At 37.8% G+C, this 22,814-nt stretch overlaps 1 protein-coding gene across 1 annotated transcript; it reads left to right on the top strand.

Moving 5' to 3' along the window:
* Positions 1-10,913: 10,913 nt before the first annotated feature.
* On the top strand, positions 10,914-11,417 carry LOC145815473 (uncharacterized). The gene has a single exon (XM_082912222.1). The coding sequence runs from the start codon at positions 10,914-10,916 to the stop codon at positions 11,415-11,417; it is 504 nt and encodes a 167-aa protein (XP_082768348.1).
* Positions 11,418-22,814: the final 11,397 nt, after the last annotated feature.

Here is a 22,814-nt window from a genome sequence, read left to right as displayed (position 1 = left end):
GGCAACCCTAGAAGGTGGTGAATTGGGTAATTAAAAAATATGAACAGAAAATAGATTTGAAGTAACTAAGTAAGTAAATGCAGCAGACAATCAATTAATACACAAAAAATATAAGAGAAGGAAAAAAGAGCTCAAACACAAGGATTTATAGTGGTTCGGCTCATCGGCCTACGTCCACTCCTCAAGATACCTCCTTGAGAATTTCTTCACTATGAATCAAATCAATACACCACCAAGCTTTACCTAGCTTATGGATTTTTGCAAAGGACTTACTTCAATTTTTTGAGAACCTCTCAACTAATGCCTCACTTTACAAAAGTTTCATTTAGAAAATAAGGAATAAGAATTAGAGGTACAACTGTCATTTTTTACAAATTTTCTCTCTCAAAAGATGTTATGAAAATGTAAGCACTGAGGGAGTTTAAGACTCAGATATAAAAATGGAAGTACAATGAAGTATAATTAAAGCTCTTGAATGCTTTACGGTTCTTGTGTTGAAGAGTTGTGTGTTTCGAACATTTAGACCTTCTTCTTTATAGCATTAATGGCTTTTAGCTGTTGGAGAGAAACAGAGATGAATCTTCTAGCCATTAGAGCAAATCATGGAGGATATCTTCTAGCTGTATTGATCAAAGCATGGGTGTATACAAATTGTAATTAGATCTTTAGGAGAGGAACTTCATTAAATGGTCAACCTCACAAGTTAACTCTTGGTAGAAGATATAATGTCAGAAAATTTGCTCAATGGTCAATATTACTTATTCTGCATATAGATCAGAAAAAGTGACTAAGAAATAAGCGGTGTCAGTCTAGATATGATTGGGCAGTTGGGTTTTTTTAAACCCAGATTTATGGGTGTCGACCCTTTGCTCTCTTTTATTCTCTGAGTTACTTTCCAAGTGTTCCTGGTCTCAACACTTTCGTAACTAGGTGCCATCCCTTTTGTTTGTTGGAAGTTTGAACTTTGTTTGTTGAGTTTTAGTGTCGACCCTTGTCAAATGTTTTGCCATTTTCTTCAGTTTATAGGTATATTCTAAACCAAAAACAAACCAGGAAAAAAAAGGATTTAGAGCAGAGAGGGAGAAAACTTACAAGAGACGAAGAGGATAGTGAAGGAAAGGAAGTTGCAGAGATAATTCGGAAGGAAGTCCAGAGACAAGTATCTGAAAGCGTGTATGTATTTGAAAGGACGTCCAAATTTTAAATCATAATAAATAGAAGTGTACGGATGGGCGGGAAGTTGAAATGATGATTGAGAAGCGTGTGCTCAGACATCTGCATTAGAATGAGGTCAGCCGCGGAATTTCGGCCCTAACTTTTCGAGTTCGAAACCAAACACTCCAACCAACTGTCATTAGTGGGGTGCTTGGGGGGCAATTATAGGGGCCAAATAATGGGGATCGTGAGGAGGCCGAATGGCTGAACGACGAGAGTTGGAATATAAATATAGTATTCGGCTTCGTCCCGCAATTTCAAATCCTACCCTATTCGGTCACAAGGCCGGTGGGGTAAGGGGCCGAGTGAAAAGGAGTTTGCTTTAAAAGAAGCCGAATGGCGAACTAAAGGTGGGCCCAAGCCCCAAGGTCCAAGAAAGAAAATATATAAATAGAAGAACATCAACCAGAAAGAGGTATGTGAGAACTATTACACTTTACTTAAAATACAAGTAATTCAGAGAGTAGAGACTGACTTGCCCGCCGGAGTGCTAATTCCGGCGCCCCCGACCGAAGTGTTGATTCTTTTTCAGGTGGCTAGCTGAGGATCACGAGCGTCCCCCAGGATCAGAAGAGTATTTCCAAACCACTTCTTCACAGTGGTGAATCTGGTTAGGGGGTGCGGCTTTGGTTTATATTGTATTGGCCTGTATGTCCTTGGTGAAAGTCTAGAAACTGGTAAAATGGCTTTGGTAGTGCTTGTATAGCCTACTAGCAGACATGTACCTAGAGATTTCCAGTGTTTTGTATGTACTGCCCTGTTTTCTATATTAAAAGGATTATTTTCATGAATTGATATATAATCTGGCATTTGCATTATTTTGAGATGGAAAACAAGGAATATTTGAAAAAGAGCATGTATCTGCATTCACCTTATGATTTTGCTAAAATTCATATATTGTGTTAGAGTATTCCTATTGGGCTTTGGCTCACCCTACGTGGAAAACAACTTTTAGGCGCTAATGAAATGCATCCACTAAGGACATAGCTTGGGAGGATTCGGAGCTTAAGGCTTCATTTTTGTTTCGTGCTGTAAATATTTTGTTTAAGCCTCGGGTTTTACTTGTATTGAGTTTAAATTCACTTTGTTGTACCCAAGCATCATCTTGGAAAGTTGCAAGCCATTAGGGCGTTTATTTATTTTGTTTTATCTGTCTTTTACTCTGATATTCATGTCATATGCTATAGATTCAGAATCTAGGATTTGTGAATGTATATTGCATATGTCATTTTTTGTAATGATCATGGTTAAAATGAATAGAAGATATGAGGTTGTTGATTTATTGTAGTACTGTTGTGAGATGGGTTTATGTTAATTATTTCAGGGCGTTACAGCTTATATGTGAGCATCGCCTTTACTTACATTGCACGAGCGGTAAAGTGGTCGCTTGAGCAGTCTTCGCGGCTCTATTTTGTTTAAAGTGCGCCGTTTGTTCGTTTTAGAGTTGAACCCGTTCAGATTCTTGGAGAGGAGTAAAATACGAAGTGTTTTATGTTGGAGGGTGTTTTATATGAGTTTCTTTGATGTATCAAAGGTAATCAATTGATCAACGAACTACATATTGATAGATATCAAGGGTTATTTTGTTCTTTCATTCACAAAAAGGGAGAGGTGTTCATTGGTGGATTTCGGGGAACTTGTGCCTGAAGTTTTGGTGGATTCCAGAGTGGCTCATCGTTATGGATTCAACATCGGCATTGTGGATTCAACATTGGGCAAAGTAATTCCGAGGTGAGATGGTAGTGGAAGAGGCGCATCGGGCTTGTTTTAATTCAAGCATGGATTTACTAGATAATTAAGGCATCTAGCGTGTAGTTCTTTTTGTCTTCTTAGTGAATTGTTTTGTCGCTTTGGCTCGTGATTTTTTTTTATCACAATTGGAGGAGTTTAATTGTGGTTTTTTCCACATTAAATTGTTGTATTGCTTTGTTTTTAATTGTTTGATTAGATTACTATTTATTATTTAAAATTGAATCATAATCACAAATCAATATCTCAGGGGTTTTCAAGATTTGTCAATTGGCATTAGAGCATGTTCCTCAATTTTTATTTTTTCAAAGCAATAAGGGTCGAGATCTTGTTTGATTTGTCATAATGTATTCAATTTGTAAGGAGATTTCTACGGTGTGATTACCTCTACTTGACGAATCTAATTTTTTTTTTGAAAAGCTCAGATGAGAGTATTTTTAAAAGCGATTGATGAAAAAATTTGGTAATTCGTCTTGTCAGGGTGGACTGAACCTACGATTACCGGTGATGGAGTAACGTTCCCTAAACCAATTGACAAATGGGGACACAACCGATTACCAAAATAATAGCTAGAATAGTAAAGTTATCAATTCCTTGTTTTGCACCATCACACCTGAAGAGATTAGTCGTTTTTGTAATTGTGAAGTCATAAAAGAGACATGGGATGTCTTAGAAACTATTCATGAGGCCACTCATTCGGTTAAACGCTCAAAACTTCAAAGGCTCACTTGTAGTTTTGAAAACCTTTCAATGAAAAATAGTGAGATCTTTGATGAATTTTATGCGAAGTTGAGTGACATTGTGAATTCCAGCTTCAATTTAGGTGAAAAAAATACTATAATCCAAGATTGTTAGAAAATTTTTGAGATCGTTGCTCGATCGCTTCTAACCAAAAGTTACGGCTATTGAGGAGGCTCAAGATGTTGACAACCTTAAGTTGAAACATTTGGTTGGAAATCTCCAAACCAACAAGGCTCATTTGAATTTCAAAAAGAAAGAAAAGGACGTTTTGGCATTTAATAGTACCCATAATGTTGGAAAGGATTTCGATGAGGATTGTGAGTTTAATTCCGAGATGGCGGATGCCTTTATAAAACATGTCAAAAAAAATTTATGAAAAAGAAGCCTAATCTTATGGAATCAACTCATAAATCCAAAGGCCGAATAAGTTCAAAATTGATTCTATAACCGATAAGAAGAAATGAAAAATATAGCGGATTCCTTAAGGAGTCCAATGCTATGAATGCCAAGGTTTTGGACATTTTGCTCAAGAATGTCCTAACCGGTTGAGGAAGAAGAAAGGATTTTCTGTCACTTGAGATGATAGTCAGACTCTGATACGAATGAGTGTGACAGTGAGGTTCAAGGCAAAGAAGGAAATGGGCAATTTTTTACCTTCATGGTGGTATCTAAAGCTGAGGGACAATTTGACTTTGCTGAGGGTCAAGTTAAGTATGCTCATGGCTAGAATGTTTTCATCCCTCATTTCTTTGATGGTAATGAATACTTATACTGGAGTGCTCGAATGAGGGTGTATTTATTGGCATTCAATGCATGCCTATGGAGGATCATAAAAGAAGGGTTCGAAAATGAACTTGACTTAGTAACAAACTTGAGAAATCAGAAGCTTCAAGAGCAATGGAGTGAGCTTGTGTTGCAACACTTTGGATACAACTTAAGAGAATTAGAGGTAATACGAGGTGCTATCTCAGAAGGTGAACAAACCCATATTTCTCATTGTGAGACGACGAAAGAAGCATGAGATTTGTTGAAGTCTATCTATGAGGATGCAAGTTCAAATGGTGAATCTCATGGTACCTCCATCCCTCATGCATCGAATGTTGATTTTTTAGATGGAAATTCGTCTTCGGACAATAGTGAGTCTTCTAGTGCGAAAGAAGAAATAATTGGTGTAACTCTTTGTGAAGCATATGAGATGTTATATAAGTGAAGTTTCACCTTGACAAGGATGAACATCAAGTTGCCCACCAAACTCAGGTGAAGTAGAGAGGGGAAAGAGACAGTAGAGCAAGAGTTCATGGAAGCTTAAGTGGAAGTTAGTGTTCTCTCAAATGAAATGGAGTCTTTGATCGCCAAACTCTCCACATGTGAAATGGAGAGAAATCAATTGCTTCATGCTCATGATAAGTTGAAAGAGAAGAATGGTTATCTTGGAAAAGAGTTGGAGACTTGTTCAAAGTCCAGGAAAGAGCTTAAAGCGAAAATTATCTCCTTGGAGTTGGAACTCGAAAGTGTCAAAGTTTTAAATGCACAAAGTGTGGATGCGGCTCCTTGTACTCAATACATGGCCAATGATAAAAGAGGAGTTGGCATGATCAAAGGACATGTCTCACCATCCAAAGCCTCAACTTCTAAGGATGAGAACACTCAAGATTTCATGGCTAGGTGTAATATCACTTTAACTTCTTTTTTATCTGATAATTGTGTAACCAAGGGTAGATTCATTCCTATTTGTCACTAATGTAGGCTTAAGGGTCACATTAGACCTCATTGTTTTGAATTACTTGAGATCAAACATGAAGTGAGGTTATGTTTGCCTAGACCTAGGAATAGGAGGTTGGAAACCAAGTCGAGACGGATTTCCATTGAAGGGGAAGGGAACCACAACATCAAGACACCACTCAAGAACCGTAATTCTCACAACATTGTTCACACTAAAGCAGTTTGGGTGAGAAAGCTTGACTTCGGGTAAATTGTTTATTCATTTTTTTATTTATTTATATATTTTTTTATTCTTCTTATTTATGGGTCTTTTGTGTGTGTTTGTTCATTTCTTTCTTGCTTTATTTATCAAAAATCTAAAAAAAATTCTTTGTATGGTTTTGCAAACTTGAGATTTTTGAGAAGTTCTTGGTGTACATTTGAATTAATGAGAATATCCATTACCTGTTAATATGTGTGTGCTATCTGTTGTCATTACTCATTTCAGATTGTGTGTACTTTGATTAGTATGTCTCATTCTGTACACATTCTTAGATTGGTAACTATCGAACTCTTCCGCATAAGTGATCAAAGTTTTTTTTTTATGAACTTCTAGCAGTATTTCTGGTGGTTTTCTTGAGAAATTGACCAATGCTAGCATATCTTGGGTGATGTTGAGTCTCTTAACCCTCTACCATCTTTTTGCACTTCCACTGCGTACTCCTCTGTATATGTTTTCAAGGTATGAGGAAAATGTTACCTCAGAGTCACCAACCGGGCTTCACTATCTTTTCCGTCATTCTCTAGTTTGGTTTCCATATTCTTGAGCGCGAAAGCCACCGGAGAGTGCGCAAGAATATGTTGCATTGTTTGAGGGGGAGAATTCATGTTTACTTAACGAATATCCCTTGATCGCTAGAGCGGTCATTTATGCGCCTGAGTAGTGATGTGGTTCATCCAGTATCTCTATTTACAAACTAAATTTCTAGGAAATATCTTTCATTACTCGAGCAGTGGATGTTGTGCTTGAGTGGTTCGCCTATATGTGAACACTGCCTTTACTCACGCTACTTAAGTGGTAAAGTGGTCACTCGAGCAATCTTCACAGTTGTATTTAGTATAAAGTGCACCATTTGCTCATTTTAGGGTTGAACCCTTCGGATTCTTAGAGAAGAGTAAAATACAAAGTGTTCTATATTGGAGGGTGTATTATATGAGTTTCCTTGATGTATAGAAGGTGATCAAGTGATCAATGAACTACATATTGACAAACATCAAGGGTTATTTTGTTCTTTCATTCACAAAAAGAGAAGGTGTTCATCGGTGGGTTCCGGAGAATTTAGACCTGAAGCTTTGGTGGATTCTAGAGTAGCTCATCGTCGTGGATTTAACATCAACGTCATGGATTTAACGTGGGATAAAGCAATTCCAAGGTGAAAATGGTGGTAGAAGAGGCTTGTCGGGTTTTGTTTCAATTCGGGTGTAGATTCGTTAGGTAATTAAGGGTTCTTGTGTGTAATTCATTTTCTCTTTTTAGTGGATTTTTTTTTTTTTGGCTTTGGCCCTTATTTTTTTATTTTTATTTTTTTTTATCACAATTGATGGAGTCCAATTATGATTTTTTTTTACGTCAAATTGTTGTGTCGATTTGTTGTTGATTGTTTTATTGAGATTGCTATTTATTGTTTAAAATTGAATTATAATCACAAATCAACATCTCGGGGGTTTTCAAAACTTTTCAATTAAAAAATTATACTATCATTTATATTTAGCTACAATATCTATTTTTTTTTTTTGTTTAGTGTCTACCCACTATCTACATTAGTTTCAGTTTAACATTACTAAAAAGGAGACCAGTGTAATTATGTCAAAAGTGTGGGGCTAACTATGTTTTTTCCAAACCTCGAGGGAGGGGAGTGTAATTTACTGAAAAATAAACTAGTGTCTCGGTCACACTCAACATGAATTTTATGGATGTAACCTTAAAGCTAAATCCATGCATATTTAACTCCATGGTAGGAGATCACACGGGTGCTGTAAAGAAAGAACTAATATGGACTAGTTCAATGACCATGTTTTATAGTTGAAACAATCATAATTATTTGGATTAAATAATAAGTTGAGATTGGACAAGTTAGTTTTAGAGCCAGTGACAATGTACCTTAAAGAGGAATCAATGTAGATGAAGATTTTGGAGTAGAAGATAGAGATGTGGATTTTTTCTGTTATTGAAGTCAAGTGTAAGGTGAGTCATTGAAGGTGACTTGTCATGGCTGAGCAACATCATTGGCAAGCCCGATGTTTATGAGATTGTTGGTGGTAATGAGGTTCTATTCTTAACGAGTTGGCAGAGTTGGTGATCGTGGTATGCGATGGTAGAATGAGAAAAAGGTGGTTAAGTATAGTAGTGCAAGAAGAACAAAAGAGATAGCATGGAATGGTAAATGTGAGGAGATGTGGAGAGAAGAGAGAAAAAAATATGAGGGAAATAAGGAATCTAATATATATAGAGAGAGAGAGAGAGGGAAAGAGGAGGGCAAGTAATGGGGGTAAATAAGTAAATTTATTTTTATAGTGTAATGATTGTTTTATGAGTGTGGACAACTTGGTAAATTTTAACTTTTATGCTAGGTTAGTTAGTGGATAAACAATGATATGGAAGAAATGTAATTTCATCAAATTAATGGGCTAGTTGAAATAAACTTAAATCTCTTGGGAGAATGTTATAATTTACTCTTTTTTAGATAATAATTTGTTTGAGTGATGCTATTAGCACATCACTTATTACGTTAGACCCTTCATTTTTTTTTGTTACAATAATAATCTCAAATAAAATTGCTAAATTAATTATTTTGGGACATTGCTATCTCACAATTAAATCCATACACTCACTTAATCACCTCCATCACACTTCAAAATCTTCAAACTTGCCTACCCTCAAAACCTTGAGAATCCTCTGGGGGTGATGTTTCGTCGGCAACGGTGGTAACCATTTGATTATATACATTTATTCGGCAATGGCAATGAGTTGAAGATTTTCCAGCAACCATAATTCTATGAGACAAATGAAGAACAACAATCTAAGCTCAAAAGAGGTTCATAACTTGGATAGTGTTCACAGCTCAGAGGAGGTTGGTTTTGTAATTATAAGTTTCTTCAAAAACACGAAAAAAAATGGTAGAAACATTTTGACTTCAAAACCAGTGGTCTAGAGAGCAGAAAGGCCTACCATGATTCATGCAGAAACAGTGGAAGAAGAGGTAGAGAAGTTGTTGGAAGCACAAGTGATCAGAGAAGTCCATTACCCGACATAGTTGTCTAATACAATGGTGGTCAAAAAAAAAAAAAAAAAAAGGGAAAAGTGGAGGGTCTACATGGATTTCACAAGTCTGAATAAGGCTTGCCTAAAAGACTACTTCCCACTACGAAAGATAGACCAGTTGGTTGATGCTAGCTCGGGGCATGACATGATGAGTTTTCTAGATGCATATAGAGGCTACCATTAGATTGCAATGTATGGACCAGATGAGGAGAATATTACATTTGTCATTGTTCAAGGGCTGTACTGTTATAGAGTCATGCCTTTCGGGATGAAGAATGCAATAACAACATATCAAAGATTGGTAACCAAGATGTTTAAGCACCTCATTGGCAAGATGGTAGAAGTTTACGTTGATGACATGGTCGTGAAGAGCAAAGAACCATTTGACTATTTGGTCAACCTCAATGAGGTGTTTGAGATCTTGAAGGCATTTCGACTTGGGCTAAATGTCAGGCAAATTTTTGGGACACTTGGTCACAATAAGAGGAATCGAGGCTGGTCCAGACCAGATCAGATCAAAGCCATACTTGATTTAGAGAGTCCAAAGATAGCAAAAGAAGTACAAATCTTGATCGGTAAGGTGGTGACTCTAAATAGGTTCATATGCCAAAGTTCTGATAAGTGTAAACCATTTTTTTAGTTACTGAAGAAAGCCATTAACTTCGAGTGGACAAAAGATTACGAGGTTGCCTTGGTTGGCTTGCAAAAGTATTTAACCTCTTCGCCTCTATTGACAACACCAGTACCTGGAGAGGAGTTATTCCTGTATCTAGCTGTGTCATATCATGTTGTTAGTGCAGTGGTAGTCTGAGAATATGAAGGAGAGCAAAAGGAAGTTTATTATGTGAGTAAGATCTTGGCAACTGCAGAGACAAGATATCTGCCATTAGAAAAGTTGACACTTGCATTGGTGATGGTGGCGAAGAAATTAAATCACTCATACTAGGCTCATGCAATCATAGTACTAACTAAGTACCCATTGAAGTCTTTTCTGCAACATGAAGACTTATCAAGAAGGATCGCGCGATGGGTTGTCATTCTAGGTCAGTATGACATAGAATATAGACCAAGGATAATAATCAAAGGTCAGGTCTGGGCTAACTTTGTTGTTGAGTTTACACCGAATTTTGTCCCAAGGCCCAAACCTGCGAACCTCGAACTTGGGGGGATAGTGGGACTCGAAACACGCAAATTAGAGTTCAACCTTCCAACCCTACTGAAGAGATGGGAACTCAGAAAAAGGAGTTCGAGAAGTCGAAGCCTTGCAACATTTATCTTGGCGAATCCTTTTGTCTCTTTGTTGATGGAAGTTCCAACTGACAAAGAGCGAGGGCAGGAGTTATATTAACCTCACCAGATGGATAGATGATTGAGTAATCAATCAAGTTAGGATTTAAGGCCTCAAACAATGAGATAGAATACGAAGCGTTGATCGCGGTATTGAAGTTGGCAGCAGCAGTCGAAGCTGATGACATGGTGATCTACTGTGACTATGGGTTATAAACCGAATGGTGGATTGGTGGATTGGCAAATTGCGATTTGAGCGGTTTTGGACGGATTGGCAGATTAAAGAATATTCTAACCAACTATTAAGCCTTTGTATAATATATAATTCTAATTTGCATAATATTTTTCATATATATATATAACACAAACTAATTTTACATAATATTTTTCATATATATATATATATATAACTACTAATTTGTAATAAATTTCACATATTAAATCTCTCTTACACTCATTTTTATTTTGATATTTCATTATAAGTTAAAAAAAATATATGTATTAACTATAGCGTAGCAGAGCGGTTTCAAAGGCGAATTATAAATTTTAAAATTTAAACTGTGGTTAGAGGATAGAGCGGTGCATATTGATGCAGATTGGTATGATTTTAGGAGATTGAGCAGTATTTTGCATAGACCTAATTGTGACTCCTAACTCATCGTCAGTCAAGCAATAGATGAGTTTGCAGCCCAAGATGAGAGAATGTCGGCCAACATGAAAAACGTCATCCAATTGTTGAGATAGTTTAGAAGTAGTTGTCTTTAGTAGGTGTGCCAAGAAGTCATGCAGATGCATTAGCCAACCTGGCTTTGGCCATGAAGACAAACTCTCCCAGAACCATTATAGTGAACTATTTTTTGGCCCGAGTGTTGAGCCTATGACTACAGAGTGTGAAGCAATGTGTGTTGATCTTGGTTCAAGCTGGATGGACCCAATTGTGAAATTCATTCGAGATGGAAAGCTACCAGAGGATAAGAAAGAGGTGCATAAGATAAGACTTAAGTCGGGAAAGTTCTACTTGTCGGCTGAAGGTCATCTCTACAAAAGGTCCTTCACTGGACCATTATTGCAGTGTGTGTATCCTTCTCAAGTTGAAGACTTCTTGTATGAGATACATGATGGAATATACGGAAGCCATGTTAGGGGTAAGTCCTTAGCCCATAGAGCGATCTCACAAGGGTGCTGGTGGCCCTATATGGAAAAAGGTGTGGAGGCATATGTTCGAAAGTGCGAGAAATGTAAAAGGTTTGTGCCTTTGATACCCCAGCCAGCTAAAGACTTCCAATCCTTGGCTTTTTTCCCAATAGGTAATGGATCTAGTTGGGAAATTGCCTCAAGCGATTGGCTAGAAGAAGTTTCTCTTAATTCACATGGACTACTTTACCAAATGGATAGAGGCTAAGCCTTTGGCCAAGATCCAAGATATGGAAGAACTTCATCTGGAAGAATATTATCACTAGGTTTGAGATACCAAGAGCCATAGGAGTAGATAATGACACTCAATTTGACAAAAAGATGATCAAAATTTTTTGTGCTAAGTATAAGATCAAGAATTATTATTCAACGCCTAGCTTTCCTTAAAGCAATGGCTAAGTCAAGGCGTCGAATAAGACTATTTTGAATGGAATCAATAAGAGATTGGAAGCAGCTAAAGGCAAGTTGATAGAAGAGTTGTCCAATGTGCTACGGGCATACTGCACTACGTCGAGAAGATTGATAGATGCAGTAATACCTTTGGAGATTGGCATTCTAGGAATAAGGACACCAGTAGTAGAGAACGGGCGAAACGAAGCATTCCTAGTTCGAGATCTTGATTTGATTGAAGAAAGAAGAGACATATCAACACTTTGGCTGGGGGCATATGTAACATGCACGGGGGGTACCCGCGCACATTAAATAGTTCGGACCCTCGATTTCTTTGATCCAGTCTCACGAGTGCAACGTGAAACATAGATGAGAGTCCAGATTTGGCAACTTTTATAGAAAATCCATTTTATTACAAAAACATTTGCCAAAAATGGATCGATTCATTAGATCTCAGAGTCGCCACCTAATATTTTGGAAAAATTAGGAAACCCGTGACTCATGCCAAGGCCATTGTTCATCGTAACCAAGGATGCTTGGCTTGCAACCTTAGGTATGAAGGGGGACGGTCATTAATTGAGCACTCCCGCTCACCTGATCAAAAGATTGGCCTTTACTAAACCATGATATGATTTTTATTTACTTTATGTGTTTATGTTCTGATTTATTTAATAAATCCTAAAAATTACTATGTGAAGCAAACACATATAGACTATGTCATTTATTTTGGAACAGTTTGATTTCATATTTTGAAAATGTTTTGAATAGTGCAATCATGAAAATCAATTTTTATTCCAATTTAAACAACACAACCTTCACCCACTGGCATGTATAGAGTTATATCAAATAAGCAAATAGCCACATGGTAGGATACTAAACATAGTAAGAAAAACACACACAAACGGGATGCTAAAGCACAAAAACTTACATATTTACTGATGTCCTGCAAATAGGTACAAAACAAAATTAGTAAACAAATGCATGATCCTATATACAAGATCCTAACGCAATGCACTCATAAAATGCAACTAAAAACCCGGGTTCTAGTATATGACATATGAATCATCTTAAGAACATGAGGTAGCACACAAAATCACATAATAATCAATTAAACCCATAGATGCAAATTTAGTCGGATCTTAAGGCATGAAACATGGATGCAAAGCATGAATATGATGAGAAGACAATATAAGTTACATAGTTACAGAATATGAAAAGTAAATAAAAGAACATGATAGAAAGAAGCGAGGTGAGAAATTATTATAACATTTGAATATTACATATCCGAATAAGGGAGGAAGAGAATAAAAATATTACAACAAAAATATCCTCACAAACTCTCTCTAATTAAAATAAATTAACAAAAATAGGAGCTTCAGGGGGCCTTGGAGACCATCAAAGACTGTTCTGCTCAACGCTCGGAGACTGCTGGGTTCTGTCCAGAAGAAGGTTGGTTGACTGGCCAAAAAAGTGAGCCGGTCGGCCAATCAGGAAAACGAACAAAAAATATGTAAGTGGCTCAACTAACTACTTCCAATTAGTTTATAATAGGTTTATAGCATGAAATTGAAGCAAGAAAAGCAATATAAGAAAGAAAATACAATAAAGTAAAAATGCACAAAACTTACCTTCCAAAGAAAGGATTTGATTTCTAAACTTGCTTTTGATCACCCTCAAGTCTAGGAAGTGTGTTCTCAATTCTTAGTTCAAAAATTCAAAATTGAATGGCGTTTTTGGGTTGTTTAACAATGTGTGTGTGGGAAGTTGTTCAACTCTCTGCTTTTCTCTCTTTTAACAACAATCACTCTCTTTTGATCAAAGCTCTTGAATTAGCTATAATAGAATTTCTAGGATGGTTTTGATGTATGAAAGATAGTATATCAGTGTATCTATAAGCAATGGAGGTTTATGGCTTAAAGCTTCAACTTATTTATTTTTCTCTCTATCTCTCTTCTCTTAATTGATTCCTCTTTTCTCTTCTCTAACAATTTGATTCTCTTTATGAGGAATGCAAGCCTGCTAAATCAAGGAGAAGGTGGGAGACAAGGATGATGGGGGTGACAAGAGTAGTTGAATTGGATGCCCTATTTTTGGAAGCGTGTGACAACCCCGATTCGTAATTAGCTAAGAGTGCTTAATAAGTATTTAAGATGGAATTATGTGTCAATCATGCATTTGGTGTGTTAATTGCATGTATATCTATTTGATTATTTGTTTAGAATTCTATTTTGATATGAAAATTGAGGGCCTTATCGGTATCCGAATAGGAAATTGACTAGGTCAACGTGTTATTTAGGATTTTTAGAAATTTATGGCAAGTTTAATTAAATTCTGATTCAGATCCAAATAATTAGAATAAATTAATTATTAAATTGAATTAGCTTAACTTTAATCACACTTAATTAGTTTAAACTAATTCAACCTATAAATACATGATATAAGCTTAGAAAATGAAGGTTCTACTCATTTCTTGAGATCAAAACGTGAGGGAGAGAGAGAATTGGAGTGAGAGCAACAATTTTGTAGGAGATTGAAGAATTGGCTTAGAATCTAGCTAGAGATTTGGAAATTTGGGAAGAACAACTTAGAATTCTTGCTAATTCAAGACTTTAGATGAGTAATCAACTCCCAACTTTTGTGTTTAAGTCACAAATTATGAGAAATCAAGTGAAATAGGAGATTAAGCATGAGAATTAAACTTAGAATGTAGAAAAAAAGAACACTTCATGCATGCATGTATATTTCATCACATTTTGAAGTTATTTCCAAAGAATTCTCATATGTATATGCTTATTCTAGCTTTGTTTTGAAAACTTATCATGTTTCGTACCATTTTATCTTAATTGTACAAGTTTTGAAAGCAAAGATTTCAAGATCTTGCATGCATATGTATTATATATAAAGTTTCAAGCTTGGTTTTGAAGAATTAACTTGCTTTTTGTGAATTCACCTTCATTTCATGTGCTTCTACAAGTTTCTAAGTGTTTTCTAAAGTTTGGCCCAAAAGAATGAGTATTGGTACCTTGAAATAGGATTTTGAACTTAGAATACAAATCTGGAAATTCTAGAATTTTGCTTCATCGCACACTTTGCGAGCTTTCAAAAATTTTGCAAAGTTTGATGGTTAGCTCGAGTGACCAGAAGACCGCTCGAGCGACCACCCTTTATTTTCTATCTTGGCTCGAGTGACCAAGAAGTGGCTCGAGCTTAAGATAAGAGCATCTAGTACTTTTGCAGACCAAGAGGTCTACTCGAGAGACCAAAGCTTCTCTCGAGCGAACTACTCTGTTTTATAAAAATTTTGCAAGTTTTTTCAAAGTGTAAAATTGCGTCCTCATTACATCCTAGGCATTCTTAAGCCATGATTAAGCTATAATAATGAGGATAAGAATTAGAAACACATCTAGAAAGAAATGTAATAAGTCAAGTGTATTCAGAGCGTGCATTTTAAGTGTATCTGTCACGTGTTTGTGTAGGTCACATGCTACCGTCTGTCTATTCTGTTTGATCTGCTTTTGGAGCTATCTGTGAATAATAACTCTGTAAAGCTATGTTTGACCATAAGTATTTTCTGATTGATATGAAATGATTTTTTTTCCCCTAAAATGTTGTTTTGTTAATCATGAATGAATGTCTAATTTTCTAAAATGTATTCATGGCATCCTTAGCATAATGTGAATCTGTCATGTGTTATCTATTACCTGATACTAGGGTTTCACGTGGGTTCCATTCATGGAACTAATTATGTAACTATCTAATCTACACGTGGGTCTTAATGACCATCTCACGTGAATAACGGTCTTTATGACTAACTACTCTGCACGTGGGTCTTATGACCAATTTGATTTGTTAGCTAATGGATGTACCACGTATGACTGTTTACAATTATGAATATGTATATGAATCTGCTTACAATCTGAATCATTCATAAATCCTTTACTCTGTTGCTATTCACTAAGCTCCAGCTCATTATTTATATTATGTATGTAGGTGATCAGGACCAGGCTTGAGACTTCCAATCTAAATCTGTTCTATTAGCCAACCATTGTGCCTCATGAGGATGTTCTCGATAAATGGTTATGGTCAAGTTTTTGTAAACCAGTCTTAAGCTCTTAATTTCTTTTGTTTATTTTGTATATAGGGCTAAGTCCCTTTTTGTTTATCTGTACATGTGGTGACGTAAGAATGACGTCATAATATATGTAAATACAAGTTTAAATTTTCTATCTCATATAAGTTTGCAGATCTCTATGGACATTGTATATTTGTATTTGCTTCTGCTAGCCCTTTATTTTGCTAATCTATCTCGGAGGCCTTTGGTAATCTTAGGATTACTGGCCAGTTACGACGCTAAACCTATAGAGGCGGGTTTGGGTCATGATAGAGTGGTATTAAAGCATGAGTTATATCGCACACACAAGTCCATATGAGCTATAGGATATCCTAGAAAAGAATTAGGGACATGACGTCAGCATTTGTGAGTTTGTGTGTAATTATATGACATATCTGAAACAATATGGGATGAAATGAATTGAAACTTAATACTATGAAAACTATAAAGAACTATTTGCCTATGTTTATTAGTGCTCTGTTTACCTATAAAATATGGAAAGAACAAGAAATACTGATGAATCTCCGATGCTTGGATGGACTGATTTGAAAGAATGTTTGAGGTTTTGACAAAATCTATCAGACAGCAACAACAACAGCAACAACGACAACAACCTCTACCCTCTCTGCCCTGACCAGTGCAAGTAGAGCTAGTAAATAATGATATTATCACATTGACTTAGAAGTTTATCAAGATGAAGCCACCAATCTTTCTAGGTGGAATCAAACCATTGAAAGCTAAGACTTTGATGCTTGAGATAGAGAAACTATTTGAAGTCTTTCCCTGTTTTGAAGTTCATAAAGTTATGTTAGCCACCTACACTTTGAAAGAAGAAGCCAGACAGTGGTGGATGCTTATTCTGAATGATAATGAGACTATGACGTGGAATCAATTTAAAGAGATATTATATGAGAAATACTTCCCTCAGTACTTCAGAGATCGTAAAGTTTCAGAATTTAAATAATTGAAACAAGGCAATATGTCAGTGGCCGAGTATGAGGCCAAGTTCACAGAATTAGCCAAGTTTGCTCCTCACATGGTAGACACAGACTATAAGAAGGCTAGGAAATTGAGAGGAGGGCTTAACCTTGATGTGCTAGACCGAGTTAGTGCCTTGAAATTAACTAAGTATGTGGATGTATTGGATCGAGCCCTAATGTTTGAGGCCAATTTAGCAGCCATGAAACAGGCTAAAGCCCCGACAAGTGAATGGAGAGGTAAAAGATCTGGCTTCAATTTCAAGAAAGGCCGTTCATTTTCAATGAATAAGACGCAAAAGATGGGGATCTACGAGCAACTCAAGTCAGGGAAATAGTACTACTGTAGACACCCCATTTTTGACCGACCTTTAGACTCAGACGTCATCGATTGAGCACTCGGTGATAGTGCATGTTGTGCTTGTTCTGAGGTTTCGAAGTTTTGGCTGAGAGCCTTGCCTCTGGGCCTCGGAACTCTTTGTGCTTTGGTTCGGTTTACGAACCAAGTCTTGTTTTCCCTTCCCGGAGGGAGGGAGTGGTCTTGTAGACCATCTCTCTGTGGTCATAGACTACTTTTCGTGGTCGTAGGACACTTTTCCTGTTTGGAGACTAGTTTCCGATTTTTTGAGCCTTTGGCCGCGCGCCTTGTCTCGGGACCACTTAAGATTCTCCGTTTGGCGTGGTTTTTGAACCACACCTTGTTGCCTCTGCCTAGAGGGACACTGTGGTCTGGGAGACCACTTTTGTGGTTGCATACCACTTTTGATGCTCGTCAGCTAGTTTTCAGGGCTTTTGGCCACGTGTTTCGCCTCCTGATTTCTCGTCTTGCATCCGCTTTGGTTTGTTTTTGGTACAAACCTTGTTTTTCTTGTTTGGAAGGTGGTACAAGGGTGGGAGACCAGTATTTCTCCTTGGAGACCACTTTTCCTTTTTCCAGCTAGTTTTCTTGTCAGATAACTGGCTTTCTTGGTCTTTAGACCATCTTTTCTGGTCGGCCACCACACCACCACCTTGCATTTAGTGTGTTGACCTCTCCCACCAATGGCCGACCAGGTTTTGCTCTGGTTGACCACCTAAAGTGGTCGGCCAACCACTTAAACTAGCTGGCTGACCACTTCAAGTGGTCGGCTGCTTTTTGACACCTTTTTGGAGATATTTTCAGTTGGAGGACATTAGACCCATCCTCCATACACGTGTATGGAGGGATTTTCTTGTTGCTTAGCTTCTCCTAGAAGCTTTGGCTTTTCTCTTCTATAAGAGGGAAGCTCCTCCTCCTTCCTCCAGTTCAGAAAATCTGAGGGAAGAGGATAGATATAGTGTTGTATCTATATTGCCTTGTTTGCTTCATTTTTATGCCTTAAAGTGTAGATTTGTCTTACTTTAGCACACAAAGACACACTCAAACACCATCCTTTTGCTACTGAGGTGCTTAGGGGCTGATTTTGGTGTTCTTGGGTTGCCTTGAGCTCAAAAAATCCGCTAGAGTTGCAGTTATAAAGAGGGTCTTCAAGGGTGAGCTTTTGACCTTTAAATTCCCCTTTCTTGATTAAGCTTTTAGCCTATCTTGCATGATATTTTAAGCTTGAATTATAACTGATAAAAGTTCTGTTTTTGCATGCTTAAAAAGGTTGTTTAAGATCACTTTTGTGTTTGGGGTTGTTTACCCCCTCTTAGGCCTTGTTTGGCCTTGTTTTTTAGCCTTTTTTGTGAGCTTCGGGACCACCTTGTCTTGGCCTTCTCACCACTGAAATCCAAAGGTATTTTAGTGGTGGGGATGGTGTTTTAAGGTCCTAAAAAGGGGAGGGCCATCCCCTCTCCTTACATCTTCAATACATGCCTTAATATGCCTCATGTTTGAGCACCTTTGTTAAGCGTATGTTGACCATGTCTTAGCTTGTATTTGTGGTTATTTTGCTGAGGCATACCACTGTTTATACTTGCCTTGGTCACTCCATGCATGGTTAATACACTTGTAGTGTAAATCACACAATCTAGTCTTGTATGCCTCATGTTTGAGAATGTCCTTCTAGCTTGTTTTTGAGCCATCTCAGTGGGTTTTTGGTGTTGTTTTAACATGCCTTAGATCTGTTTTGGATTGGTTTGGTTGGCTCTTGCATGCCTAATACACTTGTAGTGTAAATCCCTTAAACTAACTTTGTAGGCTTCATGAAGTAGCATGTATTTCTAGCCTATGGTGTGTCCATTTCAGCATGTTCTTGGGCTTGTTTTATCATGTTATACCTCTGTTTAGGTTTGGTTTGGTTAGTCTTTGTATGCTCCTTGCACTTGTAGTGAAATCCCATGAAATAGCCTAACATGCATCATGTTGTAACATGTCATTCTAGCATGCTTTTGGCTTAGCTTAAAGAATATTTTGTTCATGTTTTATCATGTCTAAGGTCTAATTTTAGTTGAATTGGTCATGCATGACTTGCTTTGTATAGCCTTGGTTCAATCTAGCTTGTTAGCCTTATGTATGGAATCCTCTAGCATGCATTACTTGGCCTATTTCAGTGATTTGGCATCATTAGTTATGTTATTTTAGTCCATGTAGTGTGGCTATACACTTGCAGCTTTCACTTATTCAATGCATTGGAGGTTTTCCCCCTTTATGCCTTAACATGAACCATTGTGTATGCCTTCATGCCCTTGCTTGCGAGCCACCATTTCAGTGGTTATTTGGGGTTATTTTTCCATGATATAACTCTGATTTTTGTTGTTTAAGTCATACAATGCTTGGTCCTAATAGGTGTAGTGTAATCCACCTTATATGCCTTGCATTCACCATACTTCATGCCCTTTATGCTAGCATATTTGGGCCTACTTCCATGCATGTTTTAGACTCATTTTAACATGTACTAGGACTGTTTTAGGTTGCCTTGATCATATGCTCCATGTTTTGTATACTTGTAGTACAAAGGCTCTTGCTTGCCTCAAGCTTTGAGCATCATTGCATGCTTTATTTGTGTTGTGTACATGATTTGGCATCATCTAGCATGACATTTCAGAGCATCTAGGACTACTATGTTCCCACTTCATTCATGCTTTGAATGTCTTTAAGTGTTGTGCATTATGGCCTTGTTATGGCCTTAGCTTGCATGCTTGCATGCCTAGGCCTTTGGGCCCTTATCTCAGCATGTTTTGGTCTTTGTTTTGACCTACTTGAGCTCTATCCATGCTTAGTTCATGCATTTGTTCCATGTATTGCATACCTCCTTTGTGTTGCTCTTTGCTAGCCTTCATGACTTAGGACACTAGCATGCTTTACTTATGTTGTTTAAATGATTTGGCATCATTTCTCACTTCATTTCAGTGCACTTAGTATTGTTACACTTCCACTTTTGTCACTCATTGGGCACTCTTGAGAGTTGTGCTCTTTGGCCTCTTACATGGCCAACGCATTGTGCATGCATGCCTTGCTTTATGTGCCTTCATTTCATCACCAATGGCCACTGATTTGGGCATGACCGAGGTCTACCCCTTTTAGTTTAAGTCCATTGAACATGCCATGTATATTGCATTGAGTATGCCATGTTGTTCATTGCGTTATGTACACCTTGTACTTTGTATTGTGCATGCTTAGTTTACATCATTGCATTGTTCATGCTAACTGATATTTGCATTGAGTATGCATGTTCCTAACATTGATAAGTTGCCCTTATAACATCGCATTGTGCATGCATGCATTAGCATTGTTCGCATGCTATTAGCTTTGTTAAGTTAGTCATGTCACATTGCATTGAGTATGCCATGTAGTTCATTCTCATTGTGTATGCCATGCTTGCTTGCATTGTGTTTGGAATAGGTGTTAGTCTAAACACGGGAAATGAGGGACGTTTCATACTTAAAGTGATGAAACGTGCCTTAATTCCCGGTCGCCGACGCTCTTGATCATCCATGATAGAATTCTAGGCCTTATGTGTTTACTTGTGCATTCATTTTCATATTGAATTGTGCAACTTCGCCTCTCGGCCATCACGTATGAAAATGCGCGATTGGTGGCCCGAGGGTCGAGAACCTACACTCCCTTGAGTTCATGACATGATAGGGAGGGTGGTTGTGCACACATATCTTGCAAATACATTGCCATGCCCTTTCTTGCTCTTTATTGCAGCAAATTGCAGTTCAGCAGCAACAACTGGTCGGTCAGCCAGAAAAAGTAGCTGGCCGACCACTTTTCTTAATTTTTAACAACCAAAAGTGGTCGGCAGGGGTGTGGAGAGACCAAAAGTGGTCGGCCACCCTCCCACAGGATTCCCAAGGTGAAGTTTCAGCTTTCTGGAGCTTGGTGCAAGTTTCTGAGGACAACTGAAAACAGAGGCAAGTCGGGGCGTCACATTGGATTTCCGAACGAGGCGACCGAGCATGCATCCAGTCTTCTCCCTCTGAGAACCTCCTACTTTTATTGCTTTCCTTAGCTGCCATGCTTAGATAGTTAGCATTTTGCTTTGGTTTGTACCCTTTAATTAGTTAATGCATTTAGCTATTTAAATTCATTTTGTAATAATTAGTTTAATTAGCTTAGATTAGCTAGTTAGCTCTTTATTCGGTCCCTCTCTCGAGAGGGCACATTGTTGTAATAAGCGTGCGTGTGTGTGATGCATGTCTTCCAACCCCCATTTCTTTCTCCCTTTTACTTAACCGCTTACGATGGTTAGTTTTAGGGCATATTTCGATTAGCATACCTTATGCTTGCACGTGTGCATCCATTCATCTATATTGCATGCACCGGGCTCAGCGCATCATACTAACTGCATTGTATTCTCAATACATTACTTGAATACGTGTTCAACAGCATGTTATCAAGTTGCATTTCACATGACATTCTAGAATAGTCGAGCCTATTTTAGTCGCATTTTCGCATGTGCTGCATTAGCCATCTTAACATGAATTAGGATCATGCATGATTTCTAACTAGTTCTTTGTTTTGGTTCGGAGTACACTATGAGTGTTTACGCTTTGGCATACCGCATGTGTGTTATTGATTGCCATGAAAGCATGCTTGCCATGAGGCTAACTGCTTACTTGATTAACTGCCTGAATGCTTGTGGGTGAAGGTTGGATTACCTGAATTGGGACAATTCATCGAAATCTGCATTTTAGCCTACTTGTGAGTAGCAAACTTCAAACCATTTTCCAAACAAATGGATATGCAATGCTTTGTTCCAAATTAAGCGATCTAGTCTATACTTGTTTTGCTGTGCACATCACATAGTAATTCTAGCTAATTAACCGGAATAAGAACACATGTGTTTTCCAAAATTCGATATCATGCTTAGTACAGGCCGATCTTTGATCGGGCGAGCGGGGGTGCTCATTAAATGACCTTCCCCAATCGTACCCAAGTTCCCGAGCCGAGGCAACTTTGGCGATGACGGACAAGTGGCCTTAGGCATGAGTCAGGGTTTTCTAAATTTCCCCAAAATAAAATATTTAGGTGGCGACTCTGTATCTGGCAAAGCAGTCCATGTTTGGCACTTCTTTATAAAAATCAGTTTTCCAAAACGATTTGCCGGATTTGGACTCTTTGGTGATTTATCAATCTCACATCGCACATTGTGAGATTAGATTCAGAACCGTGACATTTGAGTCCAAACTGTAGTAGCTCAGAGAACAAAATGAGATCTCTCTCGGGGAGTTCTTCGGGGCGTGTCTACAACTGCACATACTTGCTCTGAATGTGGAAGAAAACACAAAGGTGTCTATTATCAATTAACAGGTGCTTACTTCCGGTGTGGCAAAACCGGCCACATGGTAAAAGATAGTCCGCTCGTATCTAAAAGTACCAACCATCTTGCGGTACGATCAACCGTTACTTCTGGTGTGGCAAAACTGGCCACATGGTAAAAGATAGTCCGCTCGTATCTAAAAGTACCAACCGTCTTGCGGCAAGTTCAACCAGGTCTAATTTTGCACCAAGATCAAATGTGAGAACCAATAGTGGGAAAGAAACTCTGAGGCATGGTAGAGTCTTTGCACTTGTGCCTGGGGACATCCAAAACACCGAATCTGTGGTGTCAGGTATACTCCCTATCTGTACTTAGAATTAATATGTATTGATAGACTCTGGATTTACACACTCATTTGTGTCGTATGCTTTCTCCCAAAAATTAACTAGACCTCTTGA

This window comes from Camellia sinensis, chromosome 2 (assembly GCF_055761805.1).
Source record: "Camellia sinensis isolate YWXY chromosome 2, ASM5576180v1, whole genome shotgun sequence".
NCBI lineage: Eukaryota > Viridiplantae > Streptophyta > Magnoliopsida > Ericales > Theaceae > Camellia > Camellia sinensis.
The sequence above is the reverse complement of the archived record's forward strand: the minus strand, read 5'-3'. Positions and strand labels throughout refer to the sequence as shown.